Source organism: Schistocerca serialis, chromosome 9 (genome assembly GCF_023864345.2).
Source record: "Schistocerca serialis cubense isolate TAMUIC-IGC-003099 chromosome 9, iqSchSeri2.2, whole genome shotgun sequence".
NCBI classification, from domain to species: domain Eukaryota; kingdom Metazoa; phylum Arthropoda; class Insecta; order Orthoptera; family Acrididae; genus Schistocerca; species Schistocerca serialis.
The window spans coordinates 275,660,960-275,679,124 of record NC_064646.1 but is presented as its reverse complement, the minus strand read 5'-3'; the positions used below and the strand labels follow the sequence as shown (position 1 = coordinate 275,679,124).

Sequence of the window (18,165 nt, the reverse complement as noted above, 5' to 3'; positions counted from 1 at the left end):
TACACATTGTGAGTCATTATGAGACTAGCGCTTGAGAGCTAAGTTTCAGTATGGATCTCTGAGTCACATGCTTATGCTACCAACAAACATTACAGTTGGACATTTTTTAAAAATCACTGGATGACTGACTGTAAAGATTAAGTAAAAGAGTGTACTCAGTACTGTCCCATGTGGTCCAATGTATATTTTTGTTGCCTTTTCTGCTGTCAGTTCCATGTATGTGACAGTCTACAAATACAGCCTTCTGCTTTCTACAATGAAGGTAATACTTCTTGATGCTAGAAGGATGCCTTTGATACCACAATATTTTACTGTTTCCAAATAGAATTTTGTGCTCCTTGCAATCAATGGCTTTGGCAAAATCACAGAGCATCCTAACAGGATATTTTTTCTTGTTTATCTCTACCAGGACTTTGTATGTTAGTTACTATATGACTTCCTCCATAGAGAATTCTTCACAGAAACCAAAGAGAGAAGCAATTAACAAGTTATGCTCAGAAACATGAGTCAATATTCTAGAACAATCCCTCAAAAAATTTCGAAACCACCAAGAGAAGTGAAGAGGGCTCTAATTAAAGGTGATTCACTTTTCTGCAGTTATTTATGTAGGTTTAGTACAGCATCTTTAAGAATGCCAAAAAGATATGTCCTGAATCATTGACTGATTATTACAAAAATAATGTGACGTAGTCCACTCAAGTCAACTGAAACTATTTCAATTTCCAAATGATCATAGACTAGTTAGATGCACAATGAAATTACATAAAAAGCTGGACAGAAAATATATCCTCAGGCAGAAAATGAGAGATGTAGATTATGAAAATTTACAATAAAAATAGGGAGATATATTAGACTACATTAAATGATAACTCCATCATCTTGGAAAATGCAGTTTATTGGCCTATCTTCCTTTTCACTATGGGTGTGTTCTTTTGCTCCTTGCTCTCATTGGCATGTGTTCCCTTTTTAATCTTGCCCAAACCACCCCCTCCCCTCCCTGAGGGCAGCACTAATAATTCTAAAAGCTAGTGTACTTTTATCACCTTTACTTTTGTATGTGTCTATCAGCAGTACTACAAATATTGCCTCTTTAAGTAGTGGCCATCAGTTTTGTCTCATAATTTAAAAGATAATAGAGACATATGTGATATTATTTAACAGGGTTACTTAGGCACATAGCAAAAGAGTTGGCAAGTAGCAAGAAGGTTAAACAAAAGAAAATCTCAAATGTAACAAGGTACCTATTAAAGAGGTGACAAGAATTACACACAAGTGATAATACTGACATAAAATATGCAGAATTAAATTTAAAAAAATTGTATAGTATCTTCAAGATGGTATGAAAAGGTGTAAGGCAACTTTGATTAGAGGACCAACTGGAAACATTTAGAGAATTAAAACTAAAAACAGAAAACTATTTTGAATAGACATCATGTTCAAAGAGTTAATGTGGGAAATATCACAGAAGCCACCAACAGAAGAAATCTGAACAATAATTTGAAGATTTCTGTAAATGTTTTTAAAGCTCAAGAGGTAATCAAGGGACAAAGGCAATTAGTAATTAAAGTGAAATGTAGAAAACTATTGGAGATATCATGAGATGAAGGTGCCTCAAGAGGATGGTGTTTCACTAGAAATGATTAAAGCTGAAGGCAAAGTGATACAAAAGGAGTTTATAAAATTATGTACACAATGTTGTTAGAGGTACACAATTATCCCAAAACTGATCAGTGCTGTTATGGTTTCCATCAGATTTCATAATTATAATAGGAAATTCAGAAGATGGAATAGTCAGGAGAGGATATTCCATATAATGAAACATATTGTCAATAGACCTAGGGGATGTCTTCACACCCATAAATTGAAAAAAAAAAAAAAAAAAAAAATACATTTCAAAGCAGTATACTTGACTCACCTTCAGTTTGCTGATGGCACTGCACTATTTGCCTCTGCTTCAGTCAAACAAGCACAACAACTAATGGAAGAGCTTAGTAGCGAAAGAAGGAGTCAAACTTGGTTTGAAGATCGTAATAATGTATAATCAATCCATCAGAAAGAAAACTAAACAAATTTAACAACTAAGTCACATAATCAGTTCAAAAGTTCTTATATTTATTGTTTTAGTACATTAGAAATAAAGTGTTGAAAATTAACAGAATGACCCCAGTAAGATGACAAATGACTTATGATGATGATGATGATGATGATGGTGTAGAGTTTTAAAAGGTATTTGTCTCTAATTTAAATTATTCTTCATTTGGCATAATACAAATCATTTTGTTAACAGTATCCTGTAATGTTCTGGGGAGCAAAACAATTTGATCCTGTGAAACTAAAGGAATTGGAGACAGCCTATGAATTCTTGAATACATTTCTTGAGGGACAGCAGTGGGTAGCTGGTACATCAATGACCATTGCTGATTATGCAATTTTGACATCAGTTGGTACTGCAGATGTAAGTACTGTTTGTGAAAACATTGTGAATAATACTATGTGTTCTAGAGTTTATCATTTAAATGAATTCTTTTATAATCACAGCGATTGTAAACTAAGGTGAAATCTAAATACTGACAGGTTGCTAAAGAAACTACATGCCATAACATGTATTGCGCTGCTCTTACACATACAATAGTGTTAACATTTCACATAATACACTCAGCTATGTCATATGGATGATAAGCCACTTCTCCTACAAACATCTACCATTACTATACCAAACAATGGAAAAACCAGAATGGAATGTAACAATATTATGAAAAGGTTAATTGCTACTCATCATATACTGGAGCTGCTGAGTCACAGATAAGCACAACAAAAATACTGTCACTTAATGACCTTTCAACCAACAAGGTCTTTGTCAAAAACAGACAAAAAACACACATACACATAAATGCAGACACAACTCTCACACACATCACCAGAGTCTCTGGCAGCTGAAGCCAGACTTATGAGTGCAGACAACAGTATGTGTGTGCAGATGTCTTGATCAACTGGTTGTGACTGTATATTGTTTGTGTTTGGCATACCAGTATTTAAGTCATATGGACAGATATGACAGCTTCAAAATCACATTATGAGCATGTGTGCCACAGCACGTTTTTCCTGACAGATAACACGGCATCAACCCAAAGGAAAAGCACCTGTATCCATGAAGACATCATGTATCTAGACTGACTATCTCGCTTTCCAAACTTACATCCAATTAAACATTCATTGACACTCTAGGTTAAAGGATTTCAACCCACACACCCTAGCAAGTATGATTCTGGTCTCCATCTGATGCTTGTCAAGCAATGGCCAATGGGATGCATTACTCATACTGAGTTGTCTGGTCTATAGTAATATGAGTCACTGTGCAAGTTGAATTGCTATGTGAAGGCATCACACAACATCTATTGATGTCCTTTATGCCTCTTCTCTAGTAAAAGGATTCGTATATGATAAGTACCACCCTTAATTCGCCTGCTTAGCTGGGTGGTTACATGCTTGCCTCCCATGCATTGGGCCCAGGTTCAATTCCCAGCCAGTTCGGAGATTTTCTCCATTCAGGGACTGGGTGTTGTGTTGTCCTCATCATCAATTAATCCTCATCATTGGCCGCAAGTCACCCACTGTGGTGCCAACTGAAATAAGACTTACACTTGACAGCCGAACCTAACTGGGACATACTGACCAACAATGCCATGCGATCATTTCATTTCAGTACCACCCTTGGGCTATGGCAATGCATGCAGTTTCAGTATTGCTGTATCATGTGCCATAATGCTTTGAAGGCAACTTTCAGTGCACACTCTATTACTGCTGTTCTTGCAAACGTGATCTTAAGATGAATAATACTATGACTAGTGCCAGAACAGCTGCTTGTGTACCTCTGATCAAGCCGTTATTACTCCAGTTTTGTCAGCATACCTCTAGTAGATAAATGCAAAGGGCGCTGAAGAAAATTTGAATTTTCTGACACTTCTGTTGAATATACTGCTCTTAGAACAGTTGCTGGAGCACACTATATAAAATCCACTATATTCCCTTGATGGTTAATCAGCAGCAACCATCTAAGTATGTCAACCAGTTGCCTCAGATAAATACTATCAAATCCACAAAAAGTGATCTAGTGTCAGACCCAAGAACTGTACATTCAGTATTCATAGTTTCCATCCCAAAACCTCATTCTTTGAATTTGTAAGGAGGTTTTCTTGATACTCACTGTACATTCTTCTAACATCTCTCAGCTGCAATTTGTCAATATTTCTGTTCTCTCGCACTAGTCAAACATGCCTGTGACTATTTGCCCCATCCTACATTGTATATGTTTGAGGTCACCTTTTAATCTGAACTAAAGTAGATACTGCACACTTGAGCAGTATTCTGTATAAGGCATATAACTGTTCTATAATAAACCTTGTTTATAGACAAACTGTTCTTTTTTCAGTATCTTACAAGTAATCCCACGTCTAACAAAAACTAAATTTATTTACTGGTTTTGATAATACCTTTATATATTGCTATTCCCAGCTACTTTTATAATAAGTCAGACTAAATGGCATTCATTAATCACATAATATAAGGCTGCTACAATTTTTATATTTTGTAAACTGCAGAAGTTTACATTTCTCCACATTTATAGATAGATGGCAGCTTTTACATCCAGCTGATATTTTCTCAAGAAATAACTGTACAATGCCACAACTCTTATTAAATAATTCATCCTTACAGACAACCAATCATCTGCAAGTAGTCTGGGACTGCAAGTATTATTACCTGAACGGGACTGTCCTGTTACAAATCCCTGAACCACATCAGTTATTACTTCTGTGTTGGTGGATGGCTCTTCATCCAGCACTATGCATTATGTTTCATTTATTAGGCACTTGTGTGGCGTTGCATCACAAGCTCTGAGAGAGCAGAAATAACAAACCCACCTTCATACCTCTATCCTTAGCACTTAAGGCATCAAGTGTGAAGAATGCAAGCTGGCTTTACGTGATTTATGTTTACAGAATCAGTAGAGGTTTTGACAGTGATCATCACTATTTTCATATTGGCCATTATGTCTGTACTCAGAGTATGATATGTAATACTGGTACAGATAAAGATAATGGAGGATTGTTATGTGGATCATTGGTGCTAGTATTTTTGTAGCTATGTATGATCTAAGCTCTTCTTCTGTATCTGAGGACAGTTTGCAACATACCTGGTCAAAAATCAGCTTGTAATTCCTTGGTGGCAGCAGTCATGGTGAGAAATTGGCTGTAATTATGGTTGGGTACAGCACTATCTGTATCCAATAATGTGATCAACACACACACATTTGGTTCTACCAGTTTTACTTCCATAAATGTCAGACCCTTCACTAAAATAATTATGGCCAGTCTGTGTCTTAATTATGCAGGTAGATCTAGTTTACAAAGCATGCACATATTGCACCTTCTAATTACACATCAATAGTCACTATGCATTATAATCTAACCAACCAACAGCAGTCTCACTCCAATGAACAATACATGCAGCACTTTTATATTACAGTTAATCAGCAGTCATTGTTTATTATCCCTGTCACTGTCTGTCTTCTTATTCATAACAACATGTCATTGCATCATTACCTTATTGCTGTTGTGACTGACACAGATTCCACTCTCAGAACAGACTGACTTTAAAAATGGCTTCAGGTCCAGTGCTTATATAGATTCGCAAAAATGGCTACTAAAGTTTCACATTGTTAAATAAACAATTTCAATAATACAATTAGAAATTAATTGAGTAGTGCAGAAAAATTGGTTTTGGTGTGAACTTTATGTTACAATAAGAGTTTCGACTGAAGTAAGCCTTGATGATGAAAACTGCAAAAATAGCTAACTAAACAACACTACCCACAAAAGTGTAAGTTATCTGGAAACTAATCAAATGTTGATGTTTCTGCCATGTTTTGGAAATTGGCTAAATGAATAGCCATACCGTAGGTGCAACCACAATGGAGGGGTATCTGTTGAGAGGTCAGACAAATGCGTGGTTCCTGAAGAGGGGCAGCAGCCTTTTCAGTAGTTGCAGGGGCAACAGTCTGGATGATTGACTGATCTGGCCTTGTAACATAACCAAAACAGCCTTGCTGTGCTGGTACTGCAAACGGTTGAAAGCAAGGGGAACCTACAGCCGTAATTTTTCCCGAGGGCATGCAGCTTTACTGTGTGGTTAATGATGATGGCGTCCTCTTGGGTAAAATATTCTGGAGGTGAAATAGTCCCCCATTCAGATCTCCGGGTGGGAACTACTCAAGAGGATGTCGTTATCAGAAGAAAGAAAACTGGCGTTCTACGGATCGGAGCGTGGAATGTCAGATCCCTTAATTGGGCAGGTAGGTTAGAAAATTTAAAAAGGGAAATGGATAGGTAAAATTAGATATAGTGGGAATTAGTGAAGTTTGGTGGCAGGAGGAACAAGACTTTTTTTTGGTCAGACAAATACAGGGTTATAAATAAAAAGTCAAATAGAGGTAATGCAGGAGTAGGTTTAATAATGAATAAAAAAATAGGAATGCAGGTAAGCTACTACAAACAGCATAGTGAACACATTATTGTGGCCAAGATAGACACAAAACCCACGCCTACTGCAGTAGTACAAGTTTATATGCCAACTAGCTCTGCAGATGATGAAGAAATTGAAGAAATGTATGACGAAAAAAAAGAAATTATTCAGATAGTGAAGGGAGACGAAAATTTAATAGTCATGGGTGACTGGAACTCGGTAGTAGGAAAAGGGAGAGAAGGAAACATAGTAGGTGAATATGGATTGGGACTAAGAAATGAAAGAGGAAGCCGCCTGGTAGAATTTTGCACAGAGCACCACTTCATCATAGCCAACACTTGGTTCAAGAATTGTAAGAGAAGGTTGTATACAAGGAAGAAGCCTGGAGATACTGACAGATTTCAGGTGGATTATATAATGGTAAGACAGAGATTTAGGAACCAGGTTTTAAATTGTAAGACATTTCCAGGGGCATTTGTGCACTCTGACCACAATCTATTGGTTATGAACTGTAGATTAAAACTGAAGAAACTGCAAAAAGGTGGGAATTTAAGGAGATGGGACCTGGATAAACTGACTAAACCAGAGGTAGACTGTAAGGGAACAAATGGCTTGAATGGGGGAAAGAAATACAGTAGAAGAAGAATGGGTAGCTCTGAGGGATGAAGTAGTGAAGGCAGCAGAGAATCAAGTAGGTAAAAAGACGAAGGCTAGTAGAAATCCTTGGGTAACAGAAGAAATATTGAATTTAATTGATGAAAGGAGAAAATATAAAAATGCAGTAAATGAAGTAGGCAAAAAGGAATACAAACGTCTCAAAAATGAGATCGACAGGAATTGAAAAATGGCTAAGCAGGGATGGCTAGAGGATAAATGTAAGGATGTAGAGGCTTATCTCACTAGGGGTAAGATAGATACTGCCTACAGGAAAATTAAAGAGACCTTCGGAGCAAAAGAGAACCACTTGTATGAATATTAAAAGCTCAGATGGAAACCTAGTTCTAAGCAAAGAAGGGAAAGCAGAAAGGTGGAAGGAGTATATAGAGGGTGTATACAAGGGCGATGTACGTGAGGACAATATTGTGCAAATGGAAGAGGATGTAGATGAAGATGAAATGTGAGATATGATACTGCGTGAAGAGTTTGACAGAGCACTGAAAGACCTTAGTCGAAACAAGGCCCCGGGAGTAGACAACATTCCATTAGAACTACTGACGGCCTTGGGAGAGCCAGTCCTGAAAAAACTCTACCATCTGGTGAGCAAGATGTACTAGACAGGCAAAATACCCTCAGACTTCAAGAAGAATATAATAATTCCAATCCCAAAGAAAGCAGGTGTTGACAGATGTGAAAATTACCGAACTATCAGTTTACTAAGTCACGGCTGCGAAATACTAACGCTAATTCTTTACAGACAAATGGAGAAACTACACTCCTGGAAATGGAAAAAAGAACACATTGACACCGGTGTGTCAGACCCACCATACTTGCTCCGGACACTGCGAGAGGGCTGTACAAGCAATGATCACACGCACGGCACAGCGGACACACCAGGAACCGCGGTGTTGGCCGTCGAATGGCGCTAGCTGCGCAGCATCTGTGCACCGCCGCCGTCAGTGTCAGCCAGTTTGCCGTGGCATACGGAGCTCCATCGCAGTCTTTAACACTGGTAGCATGCCACGACAGCGTGGACGTGAACCGTATGTGCAGTTGACGGACTTTGAGCGAGGGCGTATAGTGGGCATGCGGGCGACCGGGTGGACGTACCGCCGAATTGCTCAACACGTGGGGCGTGAGGTCTCCACAGTACATCGATGTTGTCGCCAGTGGTCGGCGGAAGGTGCACGTGCCCGTCGACCTGGGACCGGACCGCAGCGACGCATGGATGCACGCCAAGACCGTAGGATCCTACACAGTGCCGTAGGGGACCGCACCACCACTTCCCAGCAAATTAGGGACACTGTTGCTCCTGGGGTATCGGCAAGGACCATTCGCAACCATCTCCATGAAGCTGGGCTACGGTCCCGCACACCGTTAGGCCGTCTTCCGCTCACGCCCCAACATCGTGCAGCCCGCCTCCAGTGGTGTCGCGACAGGCGCGAATGGAGGGACGAATGGAGACGTGTCGTCTTCAGCGATGAGAGTCGCTTCTGCCTTGGTGCCAATGATGGTCGTATGCGTGTTTGGCGCCGTGCAGGTGAGCGCCACAATTAGGACTGCATACGACCGAGGCACACAGGGCCAACACCCGGCATCATGGTGTGGGGAGCGATCCCCTACACTGGCCGTACACCACTGGTGATCGTCGAGGGGACACTGAATAGTGCACGGTACATCCAAACCGTCATCGAACCCATCGTTCTACCATTCCTAGACCTGCAAGGGAACTTGCTGTTCCAACAGGACAATGCACGTCCGCATGTATCCCGTGCCACCCAACGTGCTCTAGAAGGTGTAAGTCAACTACCCTGGCCAGCAAGATCTCAGGATCTGTCCCCATTGAGCATGTTTGGGACTGGATGAAGCGTCGTCTCACGCGGTCTGCATGTCCAGCACGAACGCTGGTCCAACTGAGGCGCCAGGTGGAAATGGCATGGCACGCCGTTCCACAGGACTACATCCAGCATCTCTACGATCGTCTCCATGGGAGAATAGCAGCCTGCATTGCGGCGAAAGGTGGATATACACTGTACTAGTGCCGACATTGTGCATGCTCTGTTGCCTGTGTCTATGTGCCTGTGGTTCTGTCAGTGTGATCATGTGATGTATCTGACCCCAGGAATGTGTCAATAAAGTTTCCCCTTCCTGGGACAATGAATTCACGGTGTTCTTATTTCAATTTCCAGGAGTGTAGTAGAAGCTGACCTCGGGGAAGATCTGTTTGGATTCCGTAGAAATATTGGAACACATGAGGCAATACTGACCCTATGACTTATCTTAGAAGCTAGATTAAGGAAAGGCAAACCTACGTTTCTAGCATTTGTAGACTTAGAGAAAGCTTTTGACAATGTTGACTGGAATACTCTCTTTCAAATTCTAAAGGTGGCAGGGGTAAAATACAGGGAGCAAAAGGCTATGTATAATTTGTATAGAAACCAAATGGCAGTTATAAGAGTTGAGGGGCATGAAAGGGAAGCAGTGGTTGGGAAGGGAGTGAGACAGGGTTGTAGCCTCTCCCTGATGTTATTCAATCTGTATATTGAGCAAGCAGTGAAGGAAACAAAAGAAAAATTTGGAGTAGGTATTAAAATCCGTGGAGAAGTAATAAAAACTTTGAGGTTCGCCGATGACATTGTAATTCTGTCAGAGACAGCAAAGGGCTTGGAAGAGCAGTTGAACGGAATGGATAGTGTCTTGAAAGGAGGATATAAGATGAACATCAACAAAAGCAAAACGAGGATAATGGAATGTAGTTGAATTAAGTCGGGTGATGCTGAGGATATTAGATTAGGAAATGAGACACTTAAAGTAGTAAAAGAGTTTTGCTATTTGGGGAGCAAAATAATTGATGATGGTCGAAGTAGAGAGGATATACACTCCTGGAAATGGAAAAAAGAACACATTGATACCGGTGTGTCAGACCCACCATACTTGCTCCGGACACTGCGAGAGGGCTGTACAAGCAATGATCACACGCACGGCACAGCGGACACACCAGGAACCGCGGTGTTGGCCGTCGAATGGCGCTAGCTGCGCAGCATTTGGGCACCGCCGCCGTCAGTGTCAGCCAGTTTGCCGTGGCATACGGAGCTCCATCGCAGTCTTTAACACTGGTAGCATGCCGCGACAGCGTGGACGTGAACCGTATGTGCAGTTGACGGACTTTGAGCGAGGGCGTATAGTGGGCATGCGGGAGGCCGGGTGGACGTACCGCCGAATTGCTCAACACGTGGGTCGTGAGGTCTCCACAGTACATCGATGTCGTCGCCAGTGGTCGGCGGAAGGTGCACGTGCCCGTCGACCTGGGACCGGACCGCAGCGACGCACGGATGCACGCCAAGACCGTAGGATCCTACACAGTGCCGTAGGGGACCGCACCGCCACTTCCCAGCAAATTAGGGGCACTGTTGCTCCTGGGGTATCGGCGAGGACCATTCGCAACCGTCTCCATGAACCTGGGCTATGGTCCCGCACACCGTTAGGCCGTCTTCCGCTCATGCCCCAACATCGTGCAGTCCGCCTCCAGTGGTGTCGCGACAGGCGTAAATGGAGGGACGAATGGAGACGTGTCGTCTTCAGCGATGAGAGTCGCTTCTGCCTTGGTGCCAATGATGGTTGTATGCGTGTTTGGAGCCGTGCAGGTGAGCGCCACAATCAGGACTGCATACGACCGAGGCACACAGAGCCAACACCCGGCATCATGGTGTGGGGAGCGATCTCCTACACTGGCCATACACCACTGGTGATCGTCGAGGGGACACTGAATAGTGCACGGTACATCCAAACCGTCATCGAACCCATCGTTCTACCATTCCTAGACCGGCAAGGGAACTTGCTGTTCCAACAGGACAATGCACGTCCGCATGTATCCCGCGCCACCCAACGTGCTCTAGAAGGTGTAAGTCAACTACCCTGGCCAGCAAGATCTCCGGATCTGTCCCCATTGAGCATGTTTGGGACTGGATGAAGCGTCGTCTCACGCGGTCTGCACGTCCAGCACGAACGCTGGTCCAACTGAGGCGCCAGGTGGAAATGGCATGGCACGCCGTTCCACAGGACTACATCCAGCATCTCTACGATCGTCTCCATGGGAGAATAGCAGCCTGCATTGCGGCGAAAGGTGGATATACACTGTACTAGTGCCGACATTGTGCATGCTCTGTTGCCTGTGTCTATGTGCCTGTGGTTCTGTCAGTGTGATCATGTGATGTATCTGACCCCAGGAATGTTTCAATAAAGTTTCCCCTTCCTGGGACAATGAATTCACGGTGTTCTTATTTCAATTTCCAGGAGTGTAAAATGTAGACTGGCAATAGGAAGGAAAGCGTTTCTGAAGAAGAGAAATTTGTTAGATTTAAGTGTCAGGAAGTCGTTTCTGAAAGTATTTGTATGGAGTGTAGCCATGCATGGAAGTGATACATGGACAATAAATAGTTTGGACAAGAAGAGAATAGAAGCTTTCGAAATGTGGTGCTACGGAAGAATGCTGAAGATTAGATGGGTAGATCACATAACTAATGAAGAGGTGTTGAACAGGTTTGGGGAGAAGAGAAGTTTGTGGCACAACTTGACTAGAAAAAGGGATCGGTTGGTAGGACATGTTCTGAGGCATCAAGGGATCACCAGTTTAGTATTGGAGGGCAGCGTGGAGGGTAAAAATTGTAGAGGGAGACCAAGAGATGAATACACCAAGCAGATTCAGAAGGATGTAGGTTGCAGTAGGTACTGGGATATGAAGAACTTGCACAGGATAGAGTAGCATGGAGAGCTGCATCAAACCAGTCTCAGGACTGAAGACCACAACAACAACAACAACAAGGACTTCTATGGGTTATTTTCATAACTTTATCAGTAATATAGTAATTACATCTGTTTACATGTCACCACTGCGACTGGAATAGGAAATAATTACTGCTAGCTAATTGAACTGAAATTTAGCGAAACTAGTTTCTTGAAATGGTTTAAATTAATTAGGAAATTATTCTGACTAATGTAATTTAGCAAAGTTGGGCTTGGTCTTATACTTGGAATAGCAAAATGGCAGCTCTATCTTACGGTATGTGTCTCACTAACACTAATGACAATTAAAATAAATAAATAAATGATATTTAAGGAAGAAAATAACAGAACAAAATGGGAATTGATCCTAGCTTGCTTTGCTGCAAGTTCATGTTGTAAGACATTATTATTCTTACTGAAGTTGTGAAATGCTGTGTTTTAGCAGTACCTGACAATATGTTAGTATTTATGCATCATTCCTTAGCCACAGCATACAAGCTCATTGTGTCCATTCCATGAAATTATGTGACCTATTGCAAAGTTCAATGATTTGTAGATAGCCCTAGCACATATTTTTGCTGAGGCTGAGCACCACATGCCTAGTTTTTTTATTTTGTGTTTGTCTGCTATGAGATGGACCACTCCTTGGTCTTTCTGACTGACACATCTCATTCCAGTACTGACTGAAACTTATTTTCTTTGGAAATAAGAGTAGTGTTATCAGCAAATTGGCTTATATCATTTACAAAAATGAAAATAAAAGAAGAAAGACAATGACAGAACCTTGCAGAACACTGTATTCTAACTTCTGCTCCTGAGATGTTACCTCTTGGATTGACATCTGCAGTCTGTTATTCCCTTTCAAAAATGATGTGCAGCACAGACACAATTGTTTTTCTCAAAGCAGTCCAGAATCTGGTTTTTCATTACTGATTCCATTACTTGGCTATGAGTGGAATAATTTAATTTGGCCTGTAACTTTACACAAAGCATTGGTCTCCCTTTTTGTAAAATGGTACTGACCATGCCAATTTCAAGTCTGGGAAGATTCCAGTGAATAAGAAATTGTTTATTGCTCTGGTTACTGGCTGAAATATTTCAAAATAATTTCCTTAAGATCTGTACAGGTTATCCTATAAATATCTTCATTCTTTGAAGATTTGTGTGCTTTCACTATTTTCAGATGCCATTAGGTTTCACTTTCTTTCAGTTTTCCATTTTATGGTATGTTTTATGTGTTATAATCACAACAGGAGCTATACCCAGCATGCAATGTCATATATAGTGTTTTCTATAACTCCAGTGAAGTAGTTGATAAAATTATTGACACTGCAAGCTTTTAAGGAGAAGGTAGGCTTTTTCCCATGGCTATTTGTTAGATTCCAGTCTGCTTCATGTGGGTTGTAGGCTTCTATTATAACTCTATTGTTGTTCTTCTTCTTTCCTTCCTCTACCTCTCTTCTGTATAACTTTCCAGCTTTTAATTAATTACAATGAAATGCACACGTTGTTTCAAAGTCTGTGGCCACCTTGAACAGGTCATTCAAGATAAGAACAATTTTTTCTTCAGTTAGCTAGTTCAGGTATGTACTATCTGGTTATAATTAAGGTGCAGCTACTCATGGAGGTCCAATCTGGGCTTTAATTATTGTATGGCAGAGAAATTTGATAGATATTCTAATATGTTTATGTGAAACCAGTTTAGTGTGGTCAAAAATTGATTCCAATTTTGGCCACCAGCTGCAAATCTGGCAATGTGAATACAAGAAAGATGTATAGAAATGTTTGGATATGTAATGGATTAGGAATGGGACCTGGGCAGAAAAGATCAAAGAAGTGAGAAAGACATAACATATGATGATTTTATCATTAACCAACAATTACGCAATTTGTTCAGAGAAGGACAGCTCATTTTGTATTATCAAAAAATAAGGGAGAGAGTGACATGGATATGATACACAAATTGGGGTGACAGTCATTAAAACAAGGGCATTTTTTGCCGACACAGGTCCTTCTCATGAAATTTCCATTTTGTCTCTTCAGTGTGAAATTATTTTGTTGGTGTCCACCTTGCATGGGAAGATTTAAGTGCTCATTTTTCCTATGCACTGTTCACAAGTGGAATGGTAGAGAAGTAACTTAAAGGTCGTTCCATGAACCTGCTGCTAGGCACTTAATTGTGAATTGCACAGTAATCATGTAGATGTAGATGTAAACAAGCACCATAGATGTAGACATGATGTTCATCCACAAAATGATGTGATCAACAGTTGCTTGCAGCAGTTCTGGTGGAATCTGAGTAATATATTCCTATACACTGGCTTTCATATTAGCTATAGGCCACCGCATCTCTGGTAAGTGTATTCCTTTAGATATCCCCAGAACCAAAAGTCACATAGATTCAGATCAGGTGATTGTGCAGGCATGCATCTGGAAAACCTCTGGAGATAACACGTTCATGGAAGGTTGCATCCAGCTGTTCTTTAACTGGGCAAGTGACATGAAGTGTTTCCCCATTTTACATAAAACCAGTGGTTTCCACACAGGTATGCTCTTCCGAAGCAGGAATCATGTGCTGTGCAAGGAGGTCTCCATAAGGTGCAGACATCATGGTACTCCTGACAGGCTCTCTGGGTGTATTCTTTTCAAAAAAGAATGGACTGTAAATAAAGGTACTTATGAATCCATACCACTAAGTCACATATGGCAAGTGCAATGGCCCTTCATGAAAAATATGCTATTTAACAGTACCCCAAATTTGGCAGTTCTGTGTGTTCGCTGCATCCCATGGTGTAAAATGTGCCTTGTCACCCCATGGAATATTGTCCAGCCACATGTCATCAGTTTCAGTCAATGCCATAATACATTGAATAATCAAGACATCCTGATTTGCACAGAAAAATTTTCAGTGTAAATGAAATACTTGGTAATTAATTGAATTATATCTCTTTATAGTTTCAAATTAATGATATGAATATAATAGAGGGAAACATTCCACATGGAAAAATATATCTAAAAACAAAGATGATGTGATTTACCAAACAAAAGTGCTGGTACGTCGATAGACACACAAACAAACACAAACATACACACAAAATTCTAGCTTTCACAACCAACGGTTACTTCGTCAGGAAAGAGGGAAGGAGAGGGAAAGACGAAAGGATGTCTGGGAATTTTGACATTGCCCTCACAGTATGTATTTTCTTTAATGTCGTTTGTTGTTAGCAATATTAGCTTATTCCCAAGAGTTAGCAGCTTTCACTCAGTTAATACTAGGCAGAAATCAAATCTGCATGTGGAATGCACTTCCTTGACTCTTGTGCAGAAAGGAGTGCAGTATTCTGCTGCATCCATTTTCAATAAGCTACCACAAGAACTCAAAAATCTTAGCAGTAGCCCAAACACTTTTAAGTCTAAACTGAAGAGTTTCCTCATGGCTCACTCCTTCTATTCTGTCGAGGAGCTCCTGGAAGAGATAAAAAATTAAGCAAATTCCAGTGTTACATTCTTGATTTTCTTTATTTAAACTAACGACTTGTTTCATTTTATCTGTTTCTACAATCGTGTTATAATTTCATGTATTGACTCGTTCCATGACCATGGAGACTTCTCCTAAATGTGGTCCCACGGAACAATAAATAAATAAATAAAAATAAATAAATAAATGTGGGTTTTAAGGGAGAGGGTAGGGAGTCATTCCAATCCCGGGAGCGGAAACACTTACCTTACGGGGGAAAAAAGGATGGGTATACACTCGCACACACACACATATCCATCCAGACATATACAGACACCTGTATATGTGTGGATGGATATGTGTGTGTGTGTGTGTGTGCGAGTGTATATCCGTCCTTTTTTCCCCCTAAGGTAAGTCTTTCTGCTCCCAGGATTGGAATGACTCCTTACCCTCTCCCTTAAAACCCACATCCTTTCATCTTTCTCTCTCTTTCCCTCTTTCCTGACAAGGCAACCATTGGTTGTGAAAGCTAGAATTTTGTGTGTATGTTTGTGTTTGTTTGTGTGTCTATCGACGTGCCAGTGCTTTCGTTTGGTAAGTCACATCATCTTTGTTTTTAGATATATCTTTATAGTTTCAGTATTTTTAAAGAAATATTACATCTATAATAATTAATGTTAATATAATGAAGATCCATATTGTTAAAGTAGCAACCAAAGAGGAAATTCAGAATGCTGCTAAGAGTCCTGAGTTTTCAGTTGCCGGACTGTCTGGATTTTGTATGGGTACCAGTGTAAAATAGACCAAAAAACTTTCTGTACTGTTGACCATGGGATGGACAACCTCCTGACACTGCTTGAACCTAGTAGTACCTGCAGCACCTACTGTATGATCAGTTACAGCAACGGCAGCCTTGTCCGTAACTTCCACTGGGATAGAGTGCCTTCCTCTACACTACGCTCACCTGTGTTCTCAAATTTCATTATTGTCTTGTTTAAAACAAATAATGACATCATGTTTCTCCTCATACATTTCATTTGGTGATACTCTCTCAATCTAGTAATGCAACTGCTGCTGTTCACATAAAGTACACACATCAAAAAAAGTTTTGTGTTGCCTTGGTTCTGAGAGGTCCGCAACCTGTACAGAAAATTGGAATCAAGATCAACATAAACTTCATTTCTGCCCTTTTTATTGCTCATGAAAACCACACATTGCATGTTATACTACCATACAGTGAGACCTTCGGAGGTGGTGGTCCAGACTGCTGTACACACTGGTACCTGTAATACCCAGCAGCACGTCTTCTTGCGTTGATGCATGCCTGTATTCGTCATGGCATACTATCCACAAGTTCATCAAGGCAATGTTGGTCCATATTGTCCCACTCCTCAATGGCGATTCAGCATAGATCCCTCAGAGTGGTTGGTAGGTCACGTTGTTCGATAAACAGCCCTTTTCAATCTATCCCAGGCATGTTCAATAGGGTTCAAGTCTGAAGAACATGCTGGCTACTCTAGTCGAGTGATGTTGTTATCCTGAAGGAAGTCATTTTTAAGATGTACACAATGGGGGTGTGAATTGTCATCCATGAAGACAAATGCCATGACAATATGCTGCTGATATGAATGCATTGTTGGTTGGAGTATGGCATTTATGTGTTGTACAGCCATTACGGTGCCTTCCATGACCACCAGCGGCATACGTCAGTCCCACATAATGCCATCCCAAAACAACAGGGAACCTTGACCTTGCTGCACTCACTGGACAGATGTCTAAGGCGTTCAGCCTGAGCAGGTTGCCACCAAACATGTCTTCGATGATTGCCTGGTTCAAGGCATATGTGACACTCATGGGTGAAGAGAACATCATGCCAATCCTGAGTGGTCCATTCAGCATGGTTGCAAAGATGGACCTCACCGTGGACATAGGGAGTGAAGTTGTGCATCATGCAGCCTATTTCGCACAGTTTGACTCGTAACTTGATGTCCTGTGGCTGCACGAAAAGTGTTATTCACCATGGTAGCATTGCTGTCACGGTTCATTCAAGCCATAATCCATAGGTAGTGGTCATCCACTGCAGTAGTAACTCTTGGGTGTCCTGAGCAAGGCACGTCATCAATAGTACCTGTCTCTATGTATCATCTCCATGTCCGAACAACATCGCTTTGATTCACTATGAGATACCTGAACACTTCCCTTGTTGAGTGTGTTTCCTTGCACAAAGTAACAGTGCAGACATGATCAAACCACAGTATTGACCATCTAGGCATGGTTGAACTACAGACAACAGGAGCCGTGTACTTCCTTCCTGGTGGAATGACTGGAACTGATCAGCTGTCGGACCCCCTCCGTCTAATAGCCGCTGCTCATGCATGGTTGTTTACATCTTTGGGTGGTTTTAGTGACATCTCTGGACAGTCAAAGGGACTGTGTCTGTGATACAATATTGACAGTCAACGTCTACCTTCAGGAGTTCTGGGATCCAGGGTGATGCAAAACTTTTTGATGTGTGTAGTTTCACTAACAGTGCACAGTCCCTCTTCTCATCAGCCATGCTGTTCACTCACACTATGGCTTGTCAACTGAGAGTATAGATGTCATACTGTCATACAGACAGTTCACAGTGCCAAATCTGCAGTTGGCTCCACCCGAACACAGTAGATGTCTACCTAATTTCATTGTCATATGATAATTACAGCCCACACTAGACCTATGTGAGCAGTTGCACTTTAATTATAGTCATCCCA

The 18,165-nt window shown here is 41.1% G+C and overlaps 2 protein-coding genes across 2 annotated transcripts in view; both read left to right on the top strand.

Annotated features, from left to right (window-relative positions):
- The window catches only part of LOC126418931 (calcium uptake protein 1 homolog, mitochondrial), a 538,349-nt gene that overhangs the window by 248,620 nt on the left and 271,564 nt on the right, over positions 1 to 18,165 (top strand). The gene's annotated exons all lie outside the window — the stretch shown is intronic.
- LOC126419537 (glutathione S-transferase 1-1-like) overlaps positions 1 to 18,165 on the top strand; it is a 45,586-nt gene that overhangs the window by 26,538 nt on the left and 883 nt on the right. Inside the window, exon 3 of the mRNA XM_050086727.1 lies at positions 2,288 to 2,455. Coding sequence (XP_049942684.1) covers positions 2,288 to 2,455 — 168 coding nt within the window. The remainder of the gene's footprint in view (positions 1 to 2,287; positions 2,456 to 18,165) is intronic.